At 42.0% G+C, this 26,840-nt stretch overlaps 1 protein-coding gene across 2 annotated transcripts in view; it reads left to right on the top strand.

The window, feature by feature from the left end:
• The window catches only part of SYTL5 (synaptotagmin like 5), a 171,166-nt gene that overhangs the window by 86,451 nt on the left and 57,875 nt on the right, over positions 1 to 26,840 (top strand). The window contains exons 4-6 of one of the 2 annotated variants that reach the window (XM_055393305.2): positions 5,939 to 6,054; positions 7,857 to 7,965; positions 11,907 to 12,041. In XM_055393305.2, the coding sequence (XP_055249280.2) occupies positions 5,939 to 6,054; positions 7,857 to 7,965; positions 11,907 to 12,041 (360 nt within the window). The remainder of the gene's footprint in view (positions 1 to 5,938; positions 6,055 to 7,856; positions 7,966 to 11,906; positions 12,042 to 26,840) is intronic. The other variant, XM_088833772.1, reaches the window with a different exon arrangement.

Raw genomic sequence — 26,840 nt, forward strand, 5'->3', positions numbered from 1 at the left:
AGTATGTGCAGGGCCTGCTGCTGCTGCTGCTGCTAAGTCACTTTAGTCGTGTCCAACTCTGTGTGACCCCATAGACGGAAGCCCAACAGGCTCCCCCTTCCCTGGGATTCTCCAGGCAAGAACACTGGAGTGGGTTGCCATTTCCTTCTCCAATGTGTGAAAGTGAAAAGTGAAAGTGAAGTCGCTCAGTCGTGTCCGACCCTTAGCGACCCACCCCACGGACTGCAGCCTACCAGGCTCCTCCATCCATGGGATTTTCTAGGCAAGAGTACTGGAGTGGCTTGCCATTGCCTTCTCCTGTGCAGGGCCTGCACTCCTTTAATCTGGCTTCAGGTGGTCTTTTTAGGAATGAAGAATGCTGGCATCTGCCATTTGTTCGGGGTTTTAGTTCTGTAAAGTGCTCAAAGATATTGTTATGTGTATCCCTTTTGAGGGAACTAGGACTTAATGTTGCACTATTGTTTCTTGGCTGCTCCTCCCTTGTGTCTATAACTCCTCCCTTCCTTGACTAGCAACTGTTCAGGTCTGCCCTTTGTAACTCATGTTAAGTCTTGGAGTCTGGAGTCTGTTCCCTACAAACAAACGACAGAAAGGCTTCCATGCCCAGGAGCCCCATAGGGTACAGCTCAGTTTCAGTCTTACAGTTCTGTCGCTCAGAAACCTAGGTTGGCTTGTCTTATTTCTCTACTCACTGTTCACTAGGCTGAAATCAAGGTGTCAGCTGGCTGAGTTCCTACTAGAAGGCTCTGGCCAGATTGTACTTCTAAGTTCATTTTGGTGGACAGATTCTGATTCCTTGTGACTGTGAGAATGAGGCTCCCATTTCTTGTTGGCTGTTAGCTAAGAGCCAGCCTTTGCTCCTAGAAGCCCCTCCCTCTGGTTCTTGCATGTGGACATCTGCATCTCAGAGCCCTCTTTTCACATTTGGAATCCCTCTGACTTCCCATTCCACAGCTTCTCGGTATCCAACTTCATTTTCTTCCTGTTTTCAAGGGTTCAGTGACTACTATGGTCCCACCCAGATAATCCATGACCATCTTCCTATTTTAAGGTCAGGTGATAAATAACTTCAGTTCTCTCTGCAAAGTTCAATCACAGCACTACCTCAATTAACATTTGATTGAATAAATAAGGCCCGGAAATCTGGAGGCAGTACCTTAGAATTAGAATTGCATAATTACTGCCTAGTTTTCCAATGTAAGTACTGATGTATGCCTATAGATCACTTGAGATATATCCAGATAGAGCCCATTCAAGTATTATGTATTAACCCATTCAAGTATTAGGTTTTGCTGTATTTTATACAGTTTTGAAGCTAATCCAATAATCCTTGCTTCTTGATAGGTGATCTAGCCACTTGAGGATAAATTTCAGATGTACGAGATATGGTCATTCAATGAATAATTTACTCCAAGGATAACATTTTTACTTTTTTCCCAGTGATGGAACTGGGTTTCATAGGTAACTTACCTTTGTTTCCTACATTTAGGAGTAGTATTTCAGGAACTTACCTGGCGGTTCAGTGGTTAGGACTCCATGCTCTCATTGCAGGGGGCATGGGTTTGATGCCTAGTTAGGTAACTAAGATTCCACATGGTGCACAACATGACATAGATGAATAAGTAACTATTTTATGATAATCTCTGGAGAGAACAAAGTAGCATATTTTTCTAGAGGTTTTTTTTTAAATTTTATTTAGGATCCAATTGTTAATTTCTAAGTTCAGTCAGGGAGGTACTGAATCTCATGGTTATAATACTATAGGGCTAGAGATCTCTATTTGACTCTTAGCTGCTTTACTTTAGCCATGGCAGACTTGTCACCAATTTTGTTGATTGTCATCTTCAGTTGTTAACCTGAAAACTGGGTTCACCTCTTGGTGAATGTTGAGTCAGTAGACGCAACCAAGCCAAAGATCAGAAGAAAGAAGTATTTATTATTACTTGCAGCAAGTAAGGAGAACAAGCTTCTCGGGTGACTCAGTGGTAAAGAATCAACCAGCCAATGCAGGCGATACAGGAAACATGGATTTGATCCCTGGGTCAAGACGATCACATGGAGGAGGAAATGACAACCCACTCCAGTGTTCTTGCCTGGAAAATTCCATAGACAGACTGGCAGGCTGTAGTCTATGGGGTCACAATGAGTCAGACATGACTGAGCACTCGCACAATTAAGGAGAACACCAGGGATCTTTCTCAAAGCATTGTCTCCCCAACAGCAAAACTGGGGAAATTTTAAGCTAAAGGTATGTGAGTATTCATGAGCGGGCTTGAGCAAAGGAGAATTCAGCGTAGTATTGGGGCAAAGGTCCACAGAGTCCAGCTTCAGTTGGAGTCAGAAGGATCAACATTGTTTTCTTATCCTCCACCCTTGTTGGGGCCTTAGTTCCTGTAGAACTCAAAATTATGTTGCTAAGTAACTGCAATACTTTGGCCACCTCATGAGACGAGTTGACTCACTGGAAAAGACTCTGATGCTGGGAAAGGTTGGGGGCGGGAGGAGAAGGGGACGACAGAGAATGAGATGGCTGGATGGCATCACCGACTCTATGGACATGAGTTTGAGTGTACTCCGGGAGTTGATGATGGATAGGGAGGCCTGGCGTGCTGTGATTCATGGGGTCGCGGAGAGTCGGACACGACTGAGCGACTGAACTGAACTGAACTGATGTCCCTTGAGGAACTAGGATCTTCCCCATGGCTCCACCATTGTTTCTTGAATGCTTCTCCCGAGTTTTCCCATTCCCTCCCTTCAGTCAGTTCAGTTCAGTTCAGTCGCTCAGTCGTGTCCGACTCTTTGCGACCCCATGAATCACAGCATGCCAGGCCTCCCTGTCCATCACCAGCTCCCGGAGTTCACTCAAACTCATGTCCACAGAGTCGGTGATGCCATCCAGCCATCTCATTCTCTGTCGTCCCCTTCTCCTCCCGCCCCCAATCACTCCCAGCATCAGAGTCTTTTCCAGTGAGTCAACTCGTCGCATGAGGTGGCCAAAGTATGGGAGTTTCAGCTTTAGTATCAGTCCTTCCAATGAACACCCAGGATTGATCTCCTCTATAATGGACTGGTTGGATCTCCTTGCAGTCCAAGGGACTCTCAAGAGTCTTCTCCAGCACCACAGTTCAAAAGCATCAATTCTTTGGCGATCAGCTTTCTTCACAGTCCAACTCTCACATCCATACATGACCACGGGAAAAACCATAGCCTTGACTAGATGGACCTTTGTTGGCAAAGTAATGTCTCTGCTTTTTAATATGCTATCTAGGTTGGTCATCCCTGGAGAAGGAAATGGTAACCCACTCCAGTATTCTTGCCTGGAGAATCCCATGGATGGAGAAGCCTCGTAGGCTACAGTCCACGGGGTCGCAAAGAGTCGGACACGACTGAGCGACTGAATGGAACGGAACAGGTTGGTCATAACTTTCCTTCCAAGGAGTAAGCATCTTTTAATTTCATGGCTTCAATCAGCATCTGCAGTGATTTTGGAGCCCAAAAAAATAAAGTCTGACACTGCTTCCACTGTTTCCCCATCTATTTCCCATGAAGTGATGGGACCAGATGCCATGATCTTTGTTTTCTGAATGTTGAGCTTCAAGCCAACCTTTTCACTCTCCTCTTTCACTTTCATCAAGAGGCCTTTGAGTTCCTCTTCACTTTCTGCCATAAGGGTGGTGTCATCTGCATATCTGAGGTTATTGATATTTCTGCCGGCAATCTTGATTCCAGCTTGTGCTTCTTCCAGCCCAGCGTTCCTGATGGTGTACTCTGCATATAAGTTAAATAAGCAGGGTGACAATATACAACCTTGACGTACTCCTTTTCCTATTTGGAACCAGTCTGTTGTTCCATGTCCATTTCTAACTGTTGCTTCCTGACCTGCATACAGGTTTCTCAAGAGGCAGGTCAGGTGGTCTGGTATTCCCATCTCTTTCAGAATGTTCCACAGTTTATTGTGATCCACACAGTCAAAAGCTTTGGCATAGTCCCTTAAGATCATATTAATGATCTGAGCCCTGTTCAAGGGCGAGCACTGTAGCCGGGCTCACATGACAAAATGGCTCAAGCCAAAACTGATTCTATGTCAAGAAAGCTATTCCTGGTTATCTTTTGCCAGGGACTCCATAACCTATCTGCTTACATAGTGGACTAAGTATCTTTTATCTTTCTTTTCACTCCTTACCCCCATGATACCCAGATGCACATCTTCATTTCCTTTCCTATCTGTTGAGTTACTTCTTCATTGACCTGCCTGCTTCTGGCTTCTACCCCATATAATATTTCAGAGATACTTCAGAGATTCTGTAATTCAACTTGAAATTTAGATTATCTGTCAGTGTTCCCCATTGCCTCCAAAATGGCATTCCAACTCCTTAGCTTGACTTTCAGAGTTTTCCATTTTGTGATTCAATTCTGCCTTTCAACCTCATTTTCCATTGCAGTACTGCATAAAGGCCTTAGGTCAAGTAGTAGATGAACATATTGGCCATGTTCTAAGAATGGTCAATAGGCCTATATAGCTGGGGTAAAGGGTTTGTATAAATATTGCACATGGTTGTGATTGTTCCAAGGTCTTTCTTTTCTACCTTCAACAGTCAATTGATTGTGAAACCCAGACAAGTCCTTCTACTACCTACATTTTTAATTTGGCTCTTCCTCTTGTCATTGGTCTTGTCATTAGTCTTATCATTGTCATTATTCTTGTCATTGCCCTAGCTTGAGTCTTGCTATCTCTCTCCTGGACTATTGCTATGGCCAACCTGTCTCTTTGTCCCATTCTCTTTTTAATCCAGTCATTATATTACATCAAGATATCATTCTAAAACAGAGTGTGATCACGGCCCCTTTATAATTCAAAGCTTTCATTTGTTCCCCATTGTTTCCATTGAAGCTTATTTATTCACTAATACAGTGGTTAGGACTCCCCAGGTGACACTAGCTGTAAAGAACCTGCCTGCCAATTCAGGAGACATAAGAGACGTAGATTTGATCCCAAGGTCAGGAAGATCCCCTGGAGGAGAGCATGGCAACCCACTCCAGTATGCTTGCCTGGAGAATCCCATGGACATAGGAGCCTGGTGGGCTACAGTCCATAGGGTCGCAAAGAGTTGGACATGACTGAGATGACTTAGCACATGCCGTGGTTAAGAACTTGAACTATAGCATAAAAAAGAATGCAATAATGCCATTTGTAGCAACATGGATGGACTTAGAAGTTATCATACTAAGTTAAGTAACCCAGACAGAGATAGGCAAATATCATGTGATGTCACTTATATGTGGAGTCTAATCTATGACACAAATGAAATTATTTACAAAACAGAAGAAGACTCACAGACACAGAGGACAGACTTGTAGTTGCCAAGGGAGTGGGAGAGGGATGGATTCAGAGTTTGGGGTTGGTAGATGCAAACTATTATATATGGGATGGATAAACAACAAGATCCTATTGTATATCACAGGAAACACTTCAATATCCTCTGAGAAACCATAATGAAAAGGAATAGGAAAAAGAATGTATGTATGTATAACTGAATCACTTAAAAGCAGAAATTAGCACAACATTGTAAATCAACTCTACCTGAATAAAATAAAAATTAAAAAAAAAAAAGAAGTCGAGCTCTAAGTCAGACTGCTTGGGGTGGGATCCTGGCTTTATGTGTGAGACACATCATTTTATTGCTCTGTTTCCTCATCTATAAAATAGGGATAATCATGTTTACAGAGTGGATAAAAATATAGTAAGTATGAAGAGCAATTAGCGAGTACCTTGTATATAGTACATATTCAACTAACAGTGGATTATGATCACCATAAATTACTCCAAGGAGTGAGGTGGACTCTCTAACTGGCTATATTTTACTCAATTAGGGGTTTTTGAGTTAATTATTTCGCTGAACAGTTGAATTCCAATGCTCTCCTCTTTTCTTTTGAGTAGGCAGCTAAGGATTATTACTGGTGAGTGGTTTTTTGAAGAAAAGGCAAAGCGTTTCAAGCACGTCAATGTTCTGGGCACTGATGTTGTCCGACAGTCCATCTTAAGAAGAAGTCCAGGTAACTAAAGCAAAACTGCTTTAATCTTCATTTTAGGGGGCTAAATAACTTCTCTATATTTTGTATCGAAAAACCATAGTTGAATTTCCTCTGTTGAATCCCTTAGATCATTTCAAAACTTGGTGGCATCAAATCTAAATCTTCAGTTTGTACAAGGGAAGATGAAGTTGGTAGAAAATGAAATTCATGGTCATTTTTCTCATATGTGGAACACTGAGGTTTTCAGGGAAGGCATTGTTCTTCATCACAGACAGTTCTTTTCCTGAATGCACTTCCAATATTTTACTAAACAGTTAAAGTAACATGAAACAGATGCCTTATATGATTCACATTGTGGAAGAAATCTTTGGTTTTTCAATAAGGATGTATTTCAGATTTCATTTAAATGTTACTTTTTCTCATCCAGGGATTCTCAACCACGGGCTGATATTTTGTAATGTGCCCCCTCTCCCAATCAGGCTAGGGAAATGTTTGGAAATGCTAGGGGCCCTATCTGGTTATCCCAATGACTGTGGGGGAGTAAGTGGCATTGAGGGATGCTAAATGGCCTGAAATGCACAAGGCAGTTTCACTCAATGAAGAATTATACTGTCACCAAATGCAAATACAGTAAGTTCCCTACATATGAACCTTCAAGTTGTGAACTCTCAAACATGTGAATGTGCATTTTCATGTCCAGTTAAATCAGATGTGAATGAAATTGCAGCTTGCCCTTCATCTCCTGTTGCTGACCATCCTTCAGCTCTGCCACCTCCCACTTCCTCTCCCTCCTCCGCTTAGTAATTCTTCTTGCCTGTTCACTCGATGCCAGCCCGTACATGCCAGCTGTTGAACTGTACTGCTGTACTAATGTGTCTTCTTTTTGTATTTGTTTTTTATGTGTTATATTACACATAGAAGTATTAGAAACTTCTCACATAAATAACAGCCAATTATATTAGTTGGGTCCTTAGGCTAACTTTGTTGGACTTAACGAACACACTCTCAGAACGGAATTTGTTCACATGTAGGGATTTACTGTAATACCCCACTTTGAGAACACTAGTCTGTGCATTCAGACCACAATTTAACTGCTTAAATATTGAGTGAAACGTATGTTTAGAATCATATTTCTCATCTGGGCTACAGTAAAGCTGGAGCAGACATCTGTGGGTCTGTTCCTAGGGTATCTCACCTTTCACATACTGGAGAAAAATGCCCTGATTTTGAAGCCTGGCTAGGCTTGGACCTGCTTCCAGTGCCCCTTCTTGGTGTCGCACTAGCAAGGAAGGGCTTTCCCAGATGGGTAACCCTGGGATTAATGCCACAGAGAGAGCAGAGTCGAGTTACAAGGAAGCAGTTGGTTCTGGCTGCTTCCTCCACTCAAACCTCAGCAGTGTAGACCATCAGAAGGTGTGTGCACAGCTACTCACCCTCCAGGGAAGTCTGGCTTATGTGCTCCAAAATAATGATATTGTTTCTAGAGTCCCATGCTACAATTCAGCCTCTAGGTATTTGGAGTTCTCGTGAACCTTGGGTCCTCTGCCCTAAAAATATTTGTAGAGGAAAGATGTTTAATTCCTCCGTTGTGATGATCTCTACAAAGCTTATCTCAGCAAAATTCCCACAGATGAGTCCCAATCTTAATCTTCATTTAACTCGGCAGGTGAAAAATACATGTGTGACTGGGAAACATAAAATGGAAACATCATTGCCAGTTACTCTGTCCTGTGTTAATGTAGAAACATGAATGAAGACTAGGAAATAGCTTTCATTTCTTGCCATTTTGTGTATAAATTTGTCTTCTGATTGTTTTTAATGAGGAGATGGAGAAATAAAAAGCCAAGAACAAACCCGCCAGAACACAGAAAAGTCAGATGCTTTGCCTTTTGCTGGGCAGAGGGCCAGCCACGATGGACCTAGGAGAAAGGGGTAAGACACAGCCTCTTCAAGGCAATCTTTGATCCTTGTTCCAGTTACCTGTAACATAGACCCCCCCCCGGCCCCTGCTGTTTTTCAAGTCTAATGTCACAATGGCACCCCACTCCAGTAGTCTTGCCTGGAAAATCCCATGGACGGAGGAGCCTGGTAGACTGCAGTCCATGGGGTTGCTAAGAGTCGGACACGACTGAGCGACTTCACTTTCCATTTTCTCTTTCATGCATTGGAGAAGGAAATGGCAACCCACTCCAGTGTTCTTGCCTGGAGAATCCCAGGGACGGGGGAGCCTGGTGGGCTGCCGTCTCTGGGGTCGCACAGAGTCGGAGGTGACTGAAGCGACTTAGCAGCAGCAGCAGCAGCAGCAATGTCACTTAGTGACCCAGAAAAGGTCAGAGACTCGACTGAGGTAACATTCTCTTATCATTTGCCTCAGGAAATGCAGTTTTAATTACTTTCAGTTTTAGATAAAGGTCCCTTCTGACCTGAACCTGTGAGGATTTTGCTTTCATTTGACATATCTGATCTTACACCAAGTGAATCCCTTTATTTCTCAGTAGAAGGCTTCATGCTCAGGCCACTGTTGCCTGTAAGGAGGTGATGACCACCTTTGTTGTAATTGACACCAACCCCTCCATCCTCCCCAATCTGCCCAACCTGAGTGCTGATGCATGAAACAACCAAATCCAAGATTTCTTAATAGGGCTTAAAACACTGTCTCCCCTATTTAAGATGCAGCTCTCCTTAAGGAAGGAAGTATTTATCCACCTCACTAACTTCATTCAGAAAGCAAATCTATGTGTCAAGAACTGAGAATAGGAATGGGAGGCCAACAGGGAGGCACTGGGAAACTGGAAACGAGAAGGTTCTATCAGGGGAGTCAATTGGCCCTGAAAATGCAGGTTATAAGGACTGAAAGGCAGGACTTCCCTGGTGGTCTGGTGGTTTGGAAGACTGCCTTCCAATGCAAAGTCCGGAAGACTTTGCCTTCCAATGCAGGAGATATGACTTCAATCCCTGGTCGGAGAGCTAAGATCCCACATGCCTCATGGCACCAAAACATAAAACAGAAATAATATTGTAACAAATTCAATACAGACTGTAATAATGGTCCACATCAAAAATTTAAAAAGGACCCAAAGAGCAAAGTATTGCTTCATAGCCCTGCCTGTTGCAGTCTCTATAGTCTCTATTTCTTAGTCAGCTGGTGGCCAGTTTTGTGGTCCAGGTAGTGAAAATCTTAATCTATACCAAGTGGCTTTATGGTTTGTTCTGAGTAGTGTGGGGCTTCCCTGATGAGTCAGCAGTAAAGAATCCACCTGCCAATGCAGTAGACGTGGGTTCGATCCCTGGGCTGGGAAGAACCCCTGGAGAAGGGAATATGGCAACCTACTCCAGTATTCTTTCCTGGGCAATCCCATGGCCAGAGGAGCCTGGCAGGCTACAGTCCATGGGGTCACAAAGAGTCAGATATGACTGAGCACATACACGCACACTTTGTTTTGTTCTCAGCAAAAGCCAATGTGAAAGGCTGCCAGTCCCTGAGCCTTCATCTGTCTCTACAGAAAGTGTATTTCTTTTTTTAAAGAATCCTTTACTATGAGTAGGCATGAATCCTAAATGTCATTTGACTCAAACACACATGACTAACCATGACTTCGTTAATTAGCAGTGATATATGGGAAAGACAGCTTGAGGGGCCATATGTCCTATATCTTGAGCCTTCCTACCATTCTAAACCTATTTGTCTCTCCTTGGGGCTCCCACAATGGCTTGTGCCTCTGCATCACTCTTGAATTTGCACTCTGACATCACGCCCCTCCTTACACAAGAATGTAAAGTAAATGAACTGATCTCGCCGGATACACCCCCTCTCTCCCCTCCTCTTAATTGTAAGCTGTTTCACTGACTTTTTTACTTTTGTGCTGCCGTATTCAGCATGGTGTCTGGCCCATCAAAACCAATCATCGATCTGATTGAATTTGGTGTGGATCCCACAAGGGCCTCTAGGAGGTAGAGTGTGTGGACCCCAGGCCAGGCTTGACTATGTGGGTTACAGAATGGCAAGCCTGGAGCTGGGAGACAGTAAGGAGCTAAACAGTACCATGAATGATATATATCCTGAATTGTCAAAAGAATCCTAATGCTCTACTGAATTCTGCTGAAACTCCAAACTGGGGTCTGATTGTTCTGTCATCAAAGACTGTAACACCAGTTGGAAAGAAAAGGTTCAAAGGTCCACACTTGAAAAGTTAATAATGTAGAGAAGGCGTTTAGGAAAATCTAAGATGGCGATATGAGTGGCCTGATAGCCTTTTTGAAACATGGCAAGAAGTTTGTTGTTGTTGTTTAGTAACTCAGTTCAGTTCAGTTCAGTCGCTCAGTCATGTTCGACTCTCCTCGACCCCATGAATCACAGCACGCCAGGCCTCCCTGTCCATCACCAACTCCCGGAGTTCACTCAAACTCATGTCCACAGAGTCGGTGATGCCATCCAGCCATCTCATTCTCTGTCGTCCCCTTCTCCTCCCGCCCCCAACCTTTCCCAGCATCAGAGAGTCGTGTCTAATTCTTCAGCAACCCCGTGGACTATAGCCTGCCAGGCTCTTCTATCCATGGGATTTTCCAGGAAGGAATACTGGGTTGCCATTTCCTTCTCCAGGGGATCTTCCTGACCCAGGGATGGAACCTCTGTTTCCTGCATGGCAGGTGGAATTTTTCCCACTGAGCTACCAGGGAAGCTATATGACTACAAAAGATATAATACGGGAATAAATAATTAAATATTAGATTATCGAGGGCACAGGGACCATTGGGAAAGGAATCAAACTCTAAGTGGGACTTGAAGACGAGCTTGAAAAAGGGAGAGGGCCCAGGATAACAAAAGAGGAGGAAGAGTGAGTTCACATGGAGGAGATACTGGAAGCAGCTGTGCAGAGGTAAGGACATGTACACAGTGGTTCTCAAAGTAACATCATTTGACATGATACTAAGTGCTATTCTCACCAAAAATGTAATTTCCAGGCAGATTGAAGCTTATGACACTTTAATGAGACACTCCACCAGTGGTCTTTGAAACAGACAACTTGGCAGATCCTATTAAGATCGTCCCAGTACCTCTGGAATAGTTTTTCCTGAGAAAACTATAGCCAGCAAAGTAAATGAATTGGTCTCTACCAAGGAAAAGGAAAATAGCTTTGGTTTGTCTTTATGTGAGTGCATTTGAAAAGACCCACATTTGAGGCTTTTGGTAGCTTGGATCATGACCTGAATGTTAATTTCTGAAAAGCTCTTTTTGCTTAAGTTCCAAATAATTTGGGGAAATGGGAATGCAATCAAGTTTCATGTGGTGTGAGTCATTCCATTGTTCAGACTTATTACCCCAGGAGCATACGTGCAGTCACTTATTCCTCAAGAACTGGCTGGGTTGTAGTTCATGCCAGGCCTCCCTCTAACCTTAGGGGACCTGACAGGAAACAAGAAGAACAAGAGTTGTCCTTCTCATGGAGCTGCAGTCTAGTAAATTGCTACATTAGTTGATCCCAGAGGATCATCGTAGCTCTTCTGTCTGAGCAAGGTGAGTTCAAACTCCCCTTTTCTCAGCATTGTGTAAATAAGTTCAGCCTGGGCAGTGCTTCTCCATTCTCAGGTGATAGTGGTGAGTCCCCAAAGTCAATCGTATATTTATTTGAAGGACAGAGGCCTAGCCTACCAGCAGCTGGTATGGCTTTGGGAGAATGCCCTCACCACCTCTACTGGTACCTTTGACACTCTGTTGCAGAAGCCATGGGGACTCCCCACAATTTCTCAGCCTCAAGTCAGCTTCATTGAAAAATTATATACTGTTGGAAGTACAATAAATGGTATTCTTAAAATGATATAAAATGTTTTCTTATCTTCCTTTTAAATATATGTATGTATATGTGTAATTTCAGATTTCTTCTTAGCAAGTTCAGATCAGCAACAAGAGGGGAAATCATCACTCCAAAAACTGAAAGTGGCCGGAGCTACAGCTTGGACTTAGACAGCCACAATTTTCAGAATTTAAAGTCAGCCCCTGGTTCTGACAGGTAAGACACATAACAGATTGGCCAAAGGAATAGACTGAGGACAGGGTTGGTATGTGCATTTGTGCTCAGTCACTTCAGTCATGTCTGACTCTTTGTGACCCCATGGGCTATAGCCTGCTGTGCTCCTGTGTCCATGGGGATTCTCCAGGCAAGAATATTGGAGTGGGTTGTCATGCCCTCCTCCAGGGGATCTTCCCAACCCAGGGATCGAACCCAGCTCTCGCTCTTTGCAGGTGGATTCTTTACCATCTGAGCCACCAGGGAAGCCCAGGTTTGTATATTTCTATCCAAACGATACTTCTAGATACCTGTAATGTATTCCCTCTCAGAGATCTTCTAATGCATAACGTGAAAACCCAGGAGGATAGTTTTTAGTTGAAATGTCAGCACTTATATTTCTGGAATTACAGCTATCGAAATCATCTGTGTTACTTGCATGGCTGAGACTTGATGTTTTTTGGGGACTCAGGGCTGCAGTTCACATGGATAAATCCAGGAAAATTGTTTTCATTGATTTCTTGATTTTTTTCTGTTTAAACTTTGGAAAAAGAAACCTATAGGTGTCATATACATTCCTTGAAACTTTAAAAAAATTAATAATAATTTCCTTTGAATTGCCTCAGAGAGTTTCCATAAATTCCACTTCTTTATAGTTCTACCACCTCTAACTTGTTATCAGAGGGCCAGCTCCTCAAATCTCCCATGCATAGAGCTAGCACCTTGTCAAGAAAAGTAAAGAGAGAAAGTATAGCCAAGAGCCTAGTCATTTCCTATCAGGCTGAATGTTCTTTATCCTGTTGGAACAGAAGTCAAGGCTGATTTTCATTACTGGTATATTATCAAAGGCAACGATGAGAAAAAAGATCTATCCTCATGGGTCATTAAGAGTGCAGGTACTGTCCATACCGATATCTTTTTCCCTATAGCATTCCTACAAACTGTGTCACTTTATATAAAACTTCAAAGAAAAAAATACAGCATAAAATAAATCATTTCTCATCCACTATCAAAAGATTATGATTGTATTCAGTCCTTTCCAAATTCTCAAGAATGTAGCTATATTTCCTTTATGATAAAAAATACTTTAAACCCTGGTTGCATTTGTCCTTGAAATCATTTCCTTTGACTTCTCTTGGGGTGGCCCCCTATCTTGTCCCACAAAATCTTATGTAGGAAAATCTCATTTTTGGTTTTGATTGTGGAGCTCCTAACTCTCAGACAGGGATCAAAATTATTTAGAGATGCTATTTTTGTTCAGTCTCGTGGGGACTCGCTGGATGAGCTATCTTGGCTCATATTTCAGGCTGTCATTTAAAAGGGACAATATATCTATATAAAGAGGAAAGATGGAGTCCCCCATTCAAAACACTTAGTCTCCTGGCTCAATGAAGAAAATTAAATTATTTCATTTTACAGTTACTTAAGAAGAGTAAGGGTCATACTCTGCAATATCACAGTGCTTACATGGTTGTTTCAGATTCTACCTGCCTAGGTTTATTCCTTGAGTCTTAACAACTTCTGCGTGTAGATACAGTTGACCCTGAAATAACATAGAAGTTAGTTGCACTGACCCCACCCCCTCACTTTGCCTGTCAAAAATCCGAGTATAACTTGACAGTAAGCTTTTCCTATCCACAGCTCCTCTGTATCCTCATGCAGCTCCATATCCAAGGATTTACCCAACTGAGGATCCTGGAGTACTGTAGTATTTACTATGGGTAAAAAAAAAAAAAAGCCATGCATAAAAAGAACCACACACATAAAGCTATAAAGCCATATGGACATGTTTCACCAAAGACTGGTGTATTGACCCAGGGGTCTCTTGTTGTAAATTGGAAGGTTGTCCCTAAATAGGCTTTATCTTTGACATTGTAAATACCCTAGATCAATAGATAGAATATAATGGTCAGAGTGCTTTGGTTTAGAGATAGAATATGTTAATAATAGTCAGGGTGCTTCGACTGAACCAGGCCAAGAACAATGTTTTCCCAATAAGAAGGAGAGTCAGGATGTTTGGGAGATCAGCAGAGCAAAATGTCCTTTTCCCGAAACATGTATTTATTGCAATGGTGACTCATTCATTAAAGGACTGCCACTGTGAGATGAGTTACATTATCCCCAAATTATTCCTTAGGAAGTGGGAGCAGGAGGTGGCCTATCTTTTCTTCACTTCCATCCTTAAAAGGTGTTAACTCCTTTTTTATTTTCTTGGATCTGGAGGAATTCTGCAAAGCCAAGTAGTCAAACTTGCAGACCTTCTTTTCTCATTAGGTTCTTCAAGCAGAACTGCAGTCTCCCCTGTAACAGACAATTCCCTAAAAGAGAATTTGCAAGATTCTGGCCTCTGCCATCTATTACCTGGCCTAGCTTAGCAGTTAATTCCCTCTTCTCTTCTTCCACACATATTTCTTCATAGTTCATTGCTCTTTTCCTGGAGCAGCTGGGTTTGAGCATCGTTTTTAAAAACTCATATTGGAGTGGAAATGATTGTTTTTCAGAAGCTTGGTTAGACTTTTTATTTCTTTTCAGGAGTTTCAAAGCAGGGAAATGCATGAATGGCTTAGGCAAGGCGCAGCAGCCTCTCAGAGGAACATGGCAAATGGCTCTTCACTGGTTTCTTGGGACTTGACATGAGACAGCTGAGTTTTGTTTTTCTAAAGGCATATAAATGTGAACTGTAATTAACAAACAGAATGCTCTTCAAGGCAGTAATTCCTAATTCCTTTCACGCTGTGATGAGTTGTCAATGTGGTGTGATTTGTGAGATATCTATCTTAAATCCTTAAAAAAGTCTTAGCTAATACTGAAAAAAAAATCAAATAGACTTACAGACTTTGAGAATACAATAAGTATGGTTGCTAGGGAGATGAATGAGGGAAGGGGATAGTTAGGGAGTTGGGAATGAACATGTACACACTGCTATGCTTAAATGGGTAACCGAAAAGGTCCTACTATATAGCATAGGGAGCTCTGCTCAATGTTATGTGGCAGTCTGGATGGGAGGGGAGGGGAGTTTAGGAGAGAATGGGTACATATATATACATGGCTGAGTCCCTTTCCTGTTCATCTGAAACTGTCACAACATTGTCTGCTAATTGACTATACCCCAATACAAAATAAAAAGTTAAAAATCCTACTCTCCTAGAAATGAATCCTCAGACAAGGATTCCTAAGTGAGTAATTTATTAATTGAAATGATTCTGGGAGCTACCAGTAAGGGAGTAAGTGACCTAGATGGGTGGGATGGAGAGGGGTCAGAGGGAGGTCCAAGAGGGAGGGGATATATGTCTACATAGAGCTGATTCAATTTGCTGTAAGAAGAAACCAACAAAATATTGTAAAGCAACTATACCTCAATTTTTTAAAAAAAGCGAAGAAGATGAGCAATTTGCTGTCTCTGGTGAAGTATGAGTTTGAGAACTCAGCTTAATCCTGCAAGAGATTCTGGGGCATAAGGTATTGGTATCTCTAGGTTTTTACATTTTGAGGAGCTGGACCGTTGCACTTCTGTCCCAGTAAGTCGTTGTTTATAGGTTCCCTTAGGTTGGGTTTCCAGATTTAGCAAATGATGATACAGGATGTCCAGTTAAATTTATTTTCAGGTAAAAAACTTTAAAAAAATATGTTTCATGAAATCTTATTTGTATGTACTATATAAATAGCAGTATGTTTACTAAAAAATTCTTGATTGTTTATCTGAAATTCAGATTTAACTGAGGGATGCTTCAAGGCATGCTTGGCCTCCAGTGCTAAAGGCAAAGCTCTGAACATCATAAGTGCAAACCATTAGCAGAAAAGTACCCAGAAGCTTGGGATGGGTGGGTGGAGCCTGCTGCAAGGGATCAGAGGGAATCTGGAGGGGACATCAATATTGTCCCCTAAAATACAGGAAGAGTGGAAGTTAGAACTGAAAATTGATTTTGTTCAGTGAGAAGATGGGTAAAGGATGCTGCTGTGTTTCTCAGCAGCACTTCTATCATGACATTGGAGGATACGGCAAATATTGAACCACAGGAACCTGTACCTCTGACAACCAACCAGTTTCTCCTGTCTCCCAAACCCAACCCCAACCCCTGCCCAAGTGCATTCTAGTTTTATCCAGTTCAGTTCAGTCGCTCAGTCGTGTCCGACTCTCCGCGACCCCATGAATCACAGCACGCCAGGCCTCCCTGTCCATCATCAACTCCCGGACTTCACTCAAACTCATGTCCACAGAGTCGGTGATGCCATCCAGCCATCTCATTCTTGGTCGTCCCCTTCTCCTCCCGCCCCCAACCTTTCCCAGCATCAGAGTCTTTTCCAGTGAGTCAACTTGTCGCATGAGGTGGCCAAAGTATTGCAGTTTCAGCTTTAGCATCAGTCCTTCCAATGAACACCCAGGATCGATCTCCCTTAGAATGGACTGGTTGGATCTCCTTGCAGTCCAAGGGACTCTCAAGAGTCTTCTCCAGCACCACAGTTCAAAAGCATCAATTCTTCAGCGATCAGCTTTCTTCACAGTCCAACTGTCACATCCATACATGACCACGGGAAAAACCATAGCCTTGACTAGACGGACCTTTGTTGGCGGTCCTGGGACTGACTGTCACAGTCTTTGTGAAGCTTCACAAGCTGATTTGGTTGGCTCTGATCCAAAAGCAGAAACCACACTATTCACAGCAGCCCTTACCTTCTTAGCTGATCCTCATTCTCATCCCATCCCCCAGCTCCCTCCCTCTGGCTCACCCTCTCCTTCACTCTCTCTCTCTTTCCTTTCAGTAAATAAGACATGTTTGGTATCTTAATGACTAAAAAAGTCATTATTTCCTCCTATCTATTATTTTGGGCAAAATAAGTTGATGAAACCCATTCTGTCATTATGTGACACATCCTTTTTTCATCAGAGGTAAAATCATCTTCCTGTCCCCAATGTCATTTTCATTAAATCTTTGAGATTAAGATGGCAATTAGGCAGCATCCTCTTACTACTATTTGAAATATTAGCAAGCTGGGAGTGTTTTAGCTCTGAGTCAGGACCACTTCCACAAAGTTAATACTGGTTTGTTTTGTACAATAGATAAAATGCTGTATAGCTAGTTTCTAATGCTCTGAGCAAACTCCTTTCCTTACCAGACTTTAAAAATTGTTCAAATTTATAGTACATCTCTAAAAGTGTCCAGTTCATTCTGTAATACTAGCTGTGAGCGTTTTGTGATGCAAAAGAATAATGGTTATAAGGACTGTTCTCAAAGGAAAATTACTTTCACCTCTTTCCTGTGCCTCTGCTTAATTTGTCCGGTGCTAATTCCTTTCTTCCTATTTTGACCTGCTTTGAGTAAGCTCAGCCCTTCTTAGTGGCAGCAAAGAGTGAGCAATTAAAGCCACAAGCTTCACAAATATTAAGCCTAAAGCAATTCGTAAAATCCTGGTGTCCTGAAAAAAATGACTCTCCTTCCATCCAGTGATGGACAAGTGACAGAAGAGGTGAGAAATAGTGGAGTTATGAGAGTATGTGATTCACTTGAACTGTGGCTGTATATCCATTAGAGTTACATGAGCTCTAGAGTGGGCTTCCCTGGTGGCTCAGATGGTAAAGAATCTGCCTGCAATGTGGGAGACCCGGGTTCGATCCCTGAGTTGGGAAGATCTCTTATTATTCTGACTTGTTCTGTGCACAGGAGCTCCAGGATCTTGGGATTGAAAAGAAATCCTCTCTGGTAGAGTTGTGTGCGTTCATAGTAAACAGAGTTCTGTGCTTAAGGGTGAGTGCTGAGTGGGAATGGGTGGGGCACTGCCCTCTGCTGCAGCATTCCCCCATAACTGCTCTCCAACCTCTTCCAAAGGTGCAATGTCTCACACCACCGGAGCCCCTGATTTGTGTTTTCTTTGTATACATGTATCTTTCCTCATTCAGTTCAGTTCAGTCACTCAGTCGTGACTGACTCTTTGCGACCCCATGAATCACAGCACGCCAGGCCTCCCTGTCCATCACCAACTCCCGGAGTTCACTCAAACTCATGTCCATCAAGTCAGTGCTGCCATCCAGCCATCTCATTCTCTGTCGTCCCCTTCTCCTCCTGCCCCCAATCCCTCCCAGCATCAGAGTCTTTTCCAGTGAGTCAACTCGTCGCATGAGGTGGCCAAAGTATTGCAGTTTCAGCTTTAGCATCAGTCCTTCCAGTGAACACCCAGGATCGACCTCCTTTAGAATGGACTGGTTGGATCTCCTTGCAGTCCAAGGGACTCTCAAGAGTCTTCTCCAGCACCACACTTCAAAAGCATCAGTTCTTCGGTGCTCAGCTTTCTTCACAGTCCAACTCTCACATCTGTACATGACCACTGGAAAAACCATAGCCTTGACTAGACGGACCTTTTCCTCATTACAAACATCAATGATGTGAGGCAGTATGGAGATCAGGAGTTCAGCCAAACCCTTGACACCATACTTAGGTTGAACTGCCCCTGGGTTCTGCATTCTTTTTTTTAAATTGGAGTAGAATTGCTTTATAATGTTGTGTTTAGTTTCTGCTGTACAACAGAGTGAATCAGCTATTTGTATACATAGATCCCCTCCCTCTTGGACCTCCCTCCCTCTCCCACTTCACCCCTTTCCATCATCATAGAGCACCGAGCTGAGCTCCCTGTGCTACCCAAGAGCTTCCTGCTAGCTCTCTGTTTTACACACGGTTGTGTATATGTGTCGATCCTAATCTCCCAATTTGTCCCACTCTCCTTTCCCCACTTCCTATGTCCACATCTCTGTCTCTATTTCTGCCCTGGAATTAGGTTTATCTGTACCACTTTTCTAGATTCCACTTACATGCATTAATGTGTTTCTCTTTCTGACTTACTTCACTCTTACCTAAGGTGCATTAGGTGACACATTACATGCTCAGGGTAGCTAAGACAGAGTAATGGCCTTTCTTCTTCTGTTAGATCATTGAGGAGTAGAGCTAAATGATTTGCTCACCTATGCATTTATACAAATAAATTCAACATATAGCTCTGCCAGTGTTATTGGCCTAGTACTGTATGTGTTCATTTAGTTGCTAAGTTGAGTCTGACTCTTGTGACCCCATGGACTGTAGCCTGCCAGGTTCATCTGTCCATGGGATTTTCCAGGCAAGAATACTGGAATGGGTTGCCCTTTCCTTCAGCGTATCTTTCTGACCCAAGGATCAAACCCGAATCTCCTGCATTGCAGGTGGATTCTTTACTGACTGAACCACCAAGGAAGCCCCCTAGTACTATATGCCAAGTGAATGTGGAAGTTCTTAGACAATGCTGCTTTTCTATCCCTTGGTGAACTTCCAATTTGTCAGGGAAGGTTGGGATGACTAAACAATTTCAAGGCAATATGGTATCACTACACACAAAGCTAGTAGAGGTGATGGAATTCCAGTTGAGCTGTTTGAAATCCTAAAAGATGATGCTGTTAAAGTGCTGCACTCAATATGCCAGCAAATTTGGAAAACTCAGCAATCCCAAAGAAAGGCAATGCCAAAGAATGTTCAAACTACTGCTCAATTGTTCTCATTTCACATGCTAGCAAAGTAATGCTCAAAAGTGAGCCTTCAACATTTTGTGAACCGAGAACTTCCAGATGTTAAAGCTGGATGTAGAAAAGGCAGAGGAACCAGAGATCAAATTGCCAACATTCGGTGGATCAAAGAAAAAGCAAGAGAATTCCAGAAAAACATCCTCTTCTATTTCATTAACTATGCTAAAGCCTTTGACTGTGTGGATCACAACAGATTGTGGAAAATTCCTCAAGAAATGGGGAATACCAGATCATCTTACCTGCCTCCTAAGAAACCTGTAGCAGGTCAAGAGGCAACAGTTAGACCCAGACATGGAACAAATAGGGACTGGTTCCAAATAGGCTGTATATTGTCACTCTGCTTATTTAAGTTATATGCAGAGTACATCATGTGAAATGCCAGATTGGATGAAGCACAAGCTGAAATCAAGATAACTGGGAGAAATATCAATAACCTCAGATATGCAGATGACACAACCCTTATGGCTGAAAGCGAAGAGGAACTAAAGAGCTTCTTGATGAAATTGAAAGAAGAGAGTGAAAAAGTTGGCTTAAATCTCAACATTCAGTAAACGAAGATCATGGTATCTGGTCCCATCACTTCATGGCAAATAGATGGGGAAGCAATGGAAACAGTGACAGACTTTAGTTTCTTGGGCTCCAAAATCACTGCAGATGGTGACTGCAGCCATGAAATTAAAAGACACTTGCTCCTTGGAAGAAAAGCTATGATCAACCTAGACAGCATATTAAAAAGCAGAGACATTACTTTGCCCCCAAATTCCATATAGTGAAAGGTGTGTTTTTTTTTTTTCTTCCTTTCTTCGAAATGTGTGTTTTTTCCAGTAGTCATGTATGGATGTGAGAGTTGAACTATAAAGAAGGCTGAGCACTGAAGAATTGATGCTTTTGAACTGTGGTGTTGGAGAAGACTCTTGAGAGTCCCTTGGGCTGCAAGGAGATCCAACCAGTCTGTCCTAAAGGAAATCAGTCCTGAATATTCATTGGAAGGACTGATGTTGTAGTTGAAACTCCAGTACTTTGGCCACCTGATGCAAAGAACTGACTCATTTGAAAAGATCCTGATGCTGGGAAAGATTCTAGGTGGGAGGAGAAGGGGACGACAGAGGGTGAGATGGTTGGATGGCGTCACTGACTCAATGGACATGAGTTTGAGCAGGCTCCTGTAGATGGTGAAGGATAGTGAGGCCTGGCATGCTACAGTCCATGGGGTCACAGAGAGTCGTACATGACTGAGCGACTGAACAACAACATGGTATCATGATAAAAGATAATCTGCGTGCTATGGCAAGACCAGAGACAGGCATTTAACCATCCAGAAGAATCAGAGGAGCTTCATGGAAATGATCCCTAAGCAATCTGTGGGAGTGAGGAGGATGTGGCCACACAAAGAGAGGTGAGAAGAACATCCTAGATAGAGGAACCAGAAAGTTCAAAGGAAAAGATACATAGAGCAATTTTGCATGTGCTAGAAAACAAACAGTTCAGGGTTTTTAAAAATATATATTTTAATGTTTCTTTTTCTAGCTACCATCTTTTTAATTTTTATTCATTTGTTTATTTTTGACTTTGCTGAGTCTTTGTTGCTGCATGCAGGTTTTCTCTAGTTACAGTGAGTGAGGGCTAGTCTCTAGTTGGGATGCAGGGCCTCCTCATTGTGGTCATTTCTCTTGTGAAGCATAGACTCTAGAGTGCTTGGGCTTCAGTAATCATGATACACATGCCCGGTTACCCTGTGACATGTGGCATTTTCCTGAATCAGGCATCAAACCTGTGTCCCCTGAATTGGCTGGCTAATTCTTACCCACTGGACCAGGGAAGTCCCAGTTCAGAGTTTTTAGAGTAGAATTGAAATGTGGTTTACAAAAGATGAGATGGAGAGCTTCATTAAGCAGGATGTGGATGGCTTTTGATACCTTGATAACTTTTTTCTTATCAGTAGCGTAGCATCCCAGGTAGAACGAGAGTTTAGGAAATCCAAACTATTGGGTTGACCAAAAAGTTCACTCAGTTTTTTAAGATTCTTTGGAAAAACATGAGCCAAGCAAACTTTTTGGCCAACCCAATACTAAGTACAGAGTAAGTGCTTGTTCCATTTAGTTGATGAAAGCTAAATTCTGCTAAATATTTGCTTTCCTTGGTGTCTAGAGGTGAGAACAATTGGCTTTCTCACTTATAACTTCTAGTCCACCCAATATTTGTCATGGCTGCTGGCCTCTCATCCAACTGGCTTCCAGTCATTCTTTAAAAACAAGACATGGGAACAGGATTTTGTTGTGATTGTGAATGACAAAATATTATCAGACTGAGATTTCTACTTGTCCTTAATTTCTTTTTCCTCATACCCAGAGTTCCTCCTACATGATGACTGTCCCTTCCATTTTAGAGTCTTTTTAAAGAAATGAGATATTTTGAGGAAGCCCTAAACATTTTAAGACCATCAAACAAATCAGCTTTTGTTTTAGTAAATCGAATGATCAAGGCTCTTAATGTTCTTAACACTAATTCATTGAACAAAATTTCACTGAACACCTCCCACATTGTATTATATTTGTCCTTTCTCCTAAAAGGAAAAAGAAGGAAAATATATGCTATTCAGACACATAAAATCAGTGGTTTCAGAGCAAACTGCAGCAAGAGAAACTGCTTAATGAATTTCCAGTTCTTCTGTATTTCTCTGCTTCCCTAATTCAGTGGTCAAGAGCTCTTAAGATGTTTCATTTGTGCATAAGTACAATAAAGAGTCTACCTGGCATGCGAGAGATCTGTGGGTTGGTAAGATCCCCTGGAAAGTTGAATGGCTACTCACTCCAGTATTCTTGCCTGGAAAATGCCATGGACAGAGGAGCCTGGTGAGCTACAGTGCATCGGATTGCAAAGAGTCGGACATGACTGAGCGACTAACACACACACAAACACACATGTATTGTTTATTGCTTTGGGATGTATTGACCTCTCCAAAGATTTTGGTATTTATTTATTTACTTATTTAATTAATTTTTGTTAATTTTTGGTCACCACTTATGGCATGCAGGATCTTTGTTCCTCAACCAGGTACTGAACCCTTATTCCATGCAGTGAAAGCTTAGAGTTCCGACCACTGAAACACCATGGAAGTCTCAAGAGTTTGGTTTTTAAGTGGAGACACACATACCTGTGTGTTCATGAGCCTGTATTCTCAGGCACACACACAGGGGTCAACAAAAGTTTATGGAAAGGTACAGATTGTTCCCCAGTATCTCAGTGGTAAAGAATCTGCCTGCCAATGCAGGAGACACAAGTTTAATCCTTGAGTCAGGAAGATCCCCTGGAGAAGAAAATGGCAACCCACTCCAGTATTCTTGCCTGGAGAATTCCATGGACAGTGGAGCCTGGTGGGCTACAGTCCCTGGGACCAAAGAGTGTCAACTGAAAAAAAAAAAAAAAACCAAAACCCACAACCCGAGAGCTGTGAGTTAAGGTTTATTTGGGGCAGAATGAGGACTACAGCCCTGGAGACAGCCTCTCAGATAGCTCTGAGAAACTGCTCCAAAGAGGCAAGGGGGAAGGTCAGTCAGTATTATATTTGATTTGATTTTTTTTTTGAATTTTTTAAATTTGTTTTAATTGGAGGCTAATTACTTTACATTATTGTATTGGTTTTGCCATACAATGACATGAATCTGCCCCGGGTATACATGTGTTCCCCATCTTGAACCCTCCTCCCACCTCCCTCCCCATATCATCCCTCTGGGTCATCCCAGTGCACCAGCCCCGAGCATCCTGTCTCATGCATCGAACCTGGACTGGCGATTCATTTCACATATGATAATATACATGTTTCAATGCCATTCTCCCAAATCATCCCACCCTCGCCCTCTCCCACAGAGTCCAAAAGACTGTTCTATACATCTGTGTCTCTTTTGCTGTCTTGTGAGATGGCTGGATGGCATCACCGACTCTGTGGACATGAGTTTGAGTGAACTCTGGGAGTTGGTGATGGACAGGGAGGCCTGGCGTGCTGTGATTCATGGGGTCGCGGAGAGTCGGACACGACTGAGCGACTGAACTGAACTGAATACAGGGTTATTGTTACCATCTTTCTAAATTCCATATATATACATTAGTATACTGTTTTGGTATTTTTCTTTCTGGCTGACTTCATTCTGTATAATAGGCTCCAGTTTCATCCACCTCATTAGAACTGATTCAAATGTATTCTTTTTAATTGCTGCGTAATATTCTATTGTGTATATGTACCACATATGTACCACAGCTTTCTTATCCATTCGTCTGCAGATGGACATCTAGGTTGCTTCCATGTCCTGGCTATTATAAACAGTGCTGCGATGAACATTGGAGTACATGTGTCTCTTTCAATTCTGGTTTCCTCGATGTGGATGCCCAGGATTGCGATTGCTGGGTCGTATGGCAGTTCTATTTCCAGTTTTTAAAGGAATCTCCACACTGTTCTCCATAGTGGTTGTACTAGCTTGCATTCCCACCAACAGTGTAAGAGGGTTCCCTTTTCTCCATACCCTCTGCAGCATTTATTGCTTGTAGACTTTTGGATAGCAGCCATTCTGACTGGTGTGAAATGGTATCTCATTGTGGTTTTGATTAGCATTTCTCTGATAATGAGTGATGTTGAGCATCTTTTCATGTGTTTGTTACCCATCTGAATGTCTTCTTTGGAGAAATGTCTGTTTAGTTCTTTGGCCCATTTTTTGATTGGGTTGTTTATTTTTCTGGAATTGAGCTGCAGGAGTTGCTTGTATATTTTTGAGATTAATCCTTTGTCCATTGCTTCATTTGCTATTATTTTCTCCCATTCTGAAGGCTGTCTTTTCACCTTGCTTATAGTTTCCTTTGCTGTGCAGAAGCTTTTGATTTTAATTAGGTCCCATTTGTTTATTTTTGCTTTTATTTCCAATATTCTGGGAGGTGGGTCTTGGAGGATCCTACTGTGATTTATGTCGGAGAGTGTTTTGCTTATGTTCTCCTCTAGGAGTTTTATAGTTTCTGGTCTTACATTTAGATCTTTAATCCATTTTGAGTTTATTTTTGTGTATGGCATTAGGGGGTGTTCTAATTTCAGTCTTTGACAAGTGGCTGACCAGTTTTCCCAGCACCACTTGTTAAAGAGATTGTCTATTCTCCATTGAATATTCTTGCCTCCTTTGTCAAAGATAAGGTGTCCATAGGTGCGTGGATTTATCCCTGGGCTTTCTATTTTGTTCCATTGATCTATATTTCTGTCTTTATGCCAGTACCATACTGTCTTGATGACTGTGGCTTTGTAGTAGAGCCTGAAGTTTGGCAGATTGATTCCCCCAGTTCCATTCTTCTTTCTCAAGATTGCTTTGGCTATTCGAGGTCTTTTTTATTTCCATGCAAATTGTGAAATTATTTGTTCTAGCTCTGTGAAAAATACCATTGGTAGCTTGATAGGGATTGCATTAAATCTATAAATTACTTTGGGTAGTATACTCATTTTCACAAAATTTATTCTTCCAATCCATGAACATGGTATATTTCTCCATCTATTAGTATCCTGTCTGATTTCTTTCACCAGTGTTTTATTGTTTTCTATATATAGGTCTTTTGTTTCTTTAGGTATATATATTCCTAGGTATTTTATTCTTTTCGTTGCAATGGTGAATGGAATTGTCCTTAATTTCTCTTTCTATTTTCTCATTATTAGTGTATAGGAATGCAGGGATTTCTGTGTGTTGATTTTATATCCTGCAACTTTACTGTATTCATTGATTAGCTCTAGTAATTTTCTGGTAGAGTCTTTAGGGTTTTCTGTGTAGAATATCATGTCATCTGCAAACAGTGAGAGTTTTACTTCTTCTTTTCCAATTTGTATTCCTTTTATGTCTTTTTCTGCTCTGATTGCTGTAGCCAAAACTTCCAAAACTATGTTGAATAGTAGTGGTGAGAGTAGGCATCCTTGTCTTGTTCCTGACTTTCGGAGAAACGCTTTCAATTTTTCACCATTAAGGATAATGTTTGCTGTGGGCTTGTCATATATAGCTTTTATTATGTTGAGTAATGTTCCTTCTATTCCCACCTTCTGGAGGGTTTTTATCATAAATGGATGCTGAAGTTTGTCAAAGGCTTTCTCTGCATCTATTGAGATAATCATATGGTTTTTATTTTTCATTTTGTTAATGTGGTGTATTACATTGATTGATTTGCGGATATTGAAGAATCCTTGCATCCCTGGGATAAAGCCCATTTGGTCATGATGTATGATCTTCTTAATGTGTTGTTGGATTATGCAGTCAAACACAGATTTTGGCAGAAGACTGTTGCCAGTCAAAAGGAACAGATGTCACTGTTTATGATTTTAGTAATTTTATAGATACGAGGCACAGAGTGCCTCATTCCTGATCTCCACCCTGGAGTCCTTTGAAGGTCAGTGACCGCAGTGGCTAAGTGATTTCATTCTTATAGAGTCAAATGGCAAGTGCCAAGTTTTAGTTGGCAGTTTTGTAAAAGCAGCTGTATACAATGTATAAAGTGAATGTGAATGCCTGCATATTAATAAAACTTTATTTATGGCACTGAAATGCAACTTTCACATAATTCTCACATGTTATAAAATATTCTTCTTTTAATTTTTTTCAACCACTTGAAAATGTAAAATCACTCTTAGCTCACAAGTTATACAAAAACAGGTGGTGATCTCAGTTCCATCCAGGGGCCATAGTTTGCTGACTCTTCTGGTGCCACACATTTACTCACTGACACAGAAAGCATCCTTCCATTCATCACATTTTAAGCCATGAGGATAGCTCAGGTCTCTTGATGCGAGCAGTGTGCTGAATAATCGTGGTATGAGAGGAAGGAATAGTACAGTTGGAGATATGCCTGAGATGAGTGAATTTAAACTCATCCACATAACTTTGCTGGCATCCAGTGGTTAAGACTCCATGCTCCCAGTGCAGGGCACAGACTTGATTCCTGGTCAGGGAAGATCCCACTTGTTGTGTGGTTTGGCCCTATAGAAGCAAACTCATCCACAGTTGAGACCAGTGTTTCTCAGCTTTGGCTACATATTTCAGTCACTGGTGATGGGGGAGTGGTGAGGGGTGGGAAAGGATCTTGATGCCTAGATCCCATGCCCAGAGGGTCTGATGTGGTTAGTTTTGGATGTGCAGCCAAAGGTGAGGGCCACCCGTCTCCCATAAGACAGTGGGGACAAAGAAGTTACAGTTGGGGATCACCAAAAACCGGAAGGTTGAGCCACATTCAGCTTTTTTCCCTCTTGT

Source organism: Moschus berezovskii, chromosome X, assembly GCF_049115385.1.
Source record: "Moschus berezovskii isolate FMDL1 chromosome X, NW_MosBer_1.0, whole genome shotgun sequence".
NCBI classification, from domain to species: Eukaryota; Metazoa; Chordata; class Mammalia; order Artiodactyla; family Moschidae; genus Moschus; species Moschus berezovskii.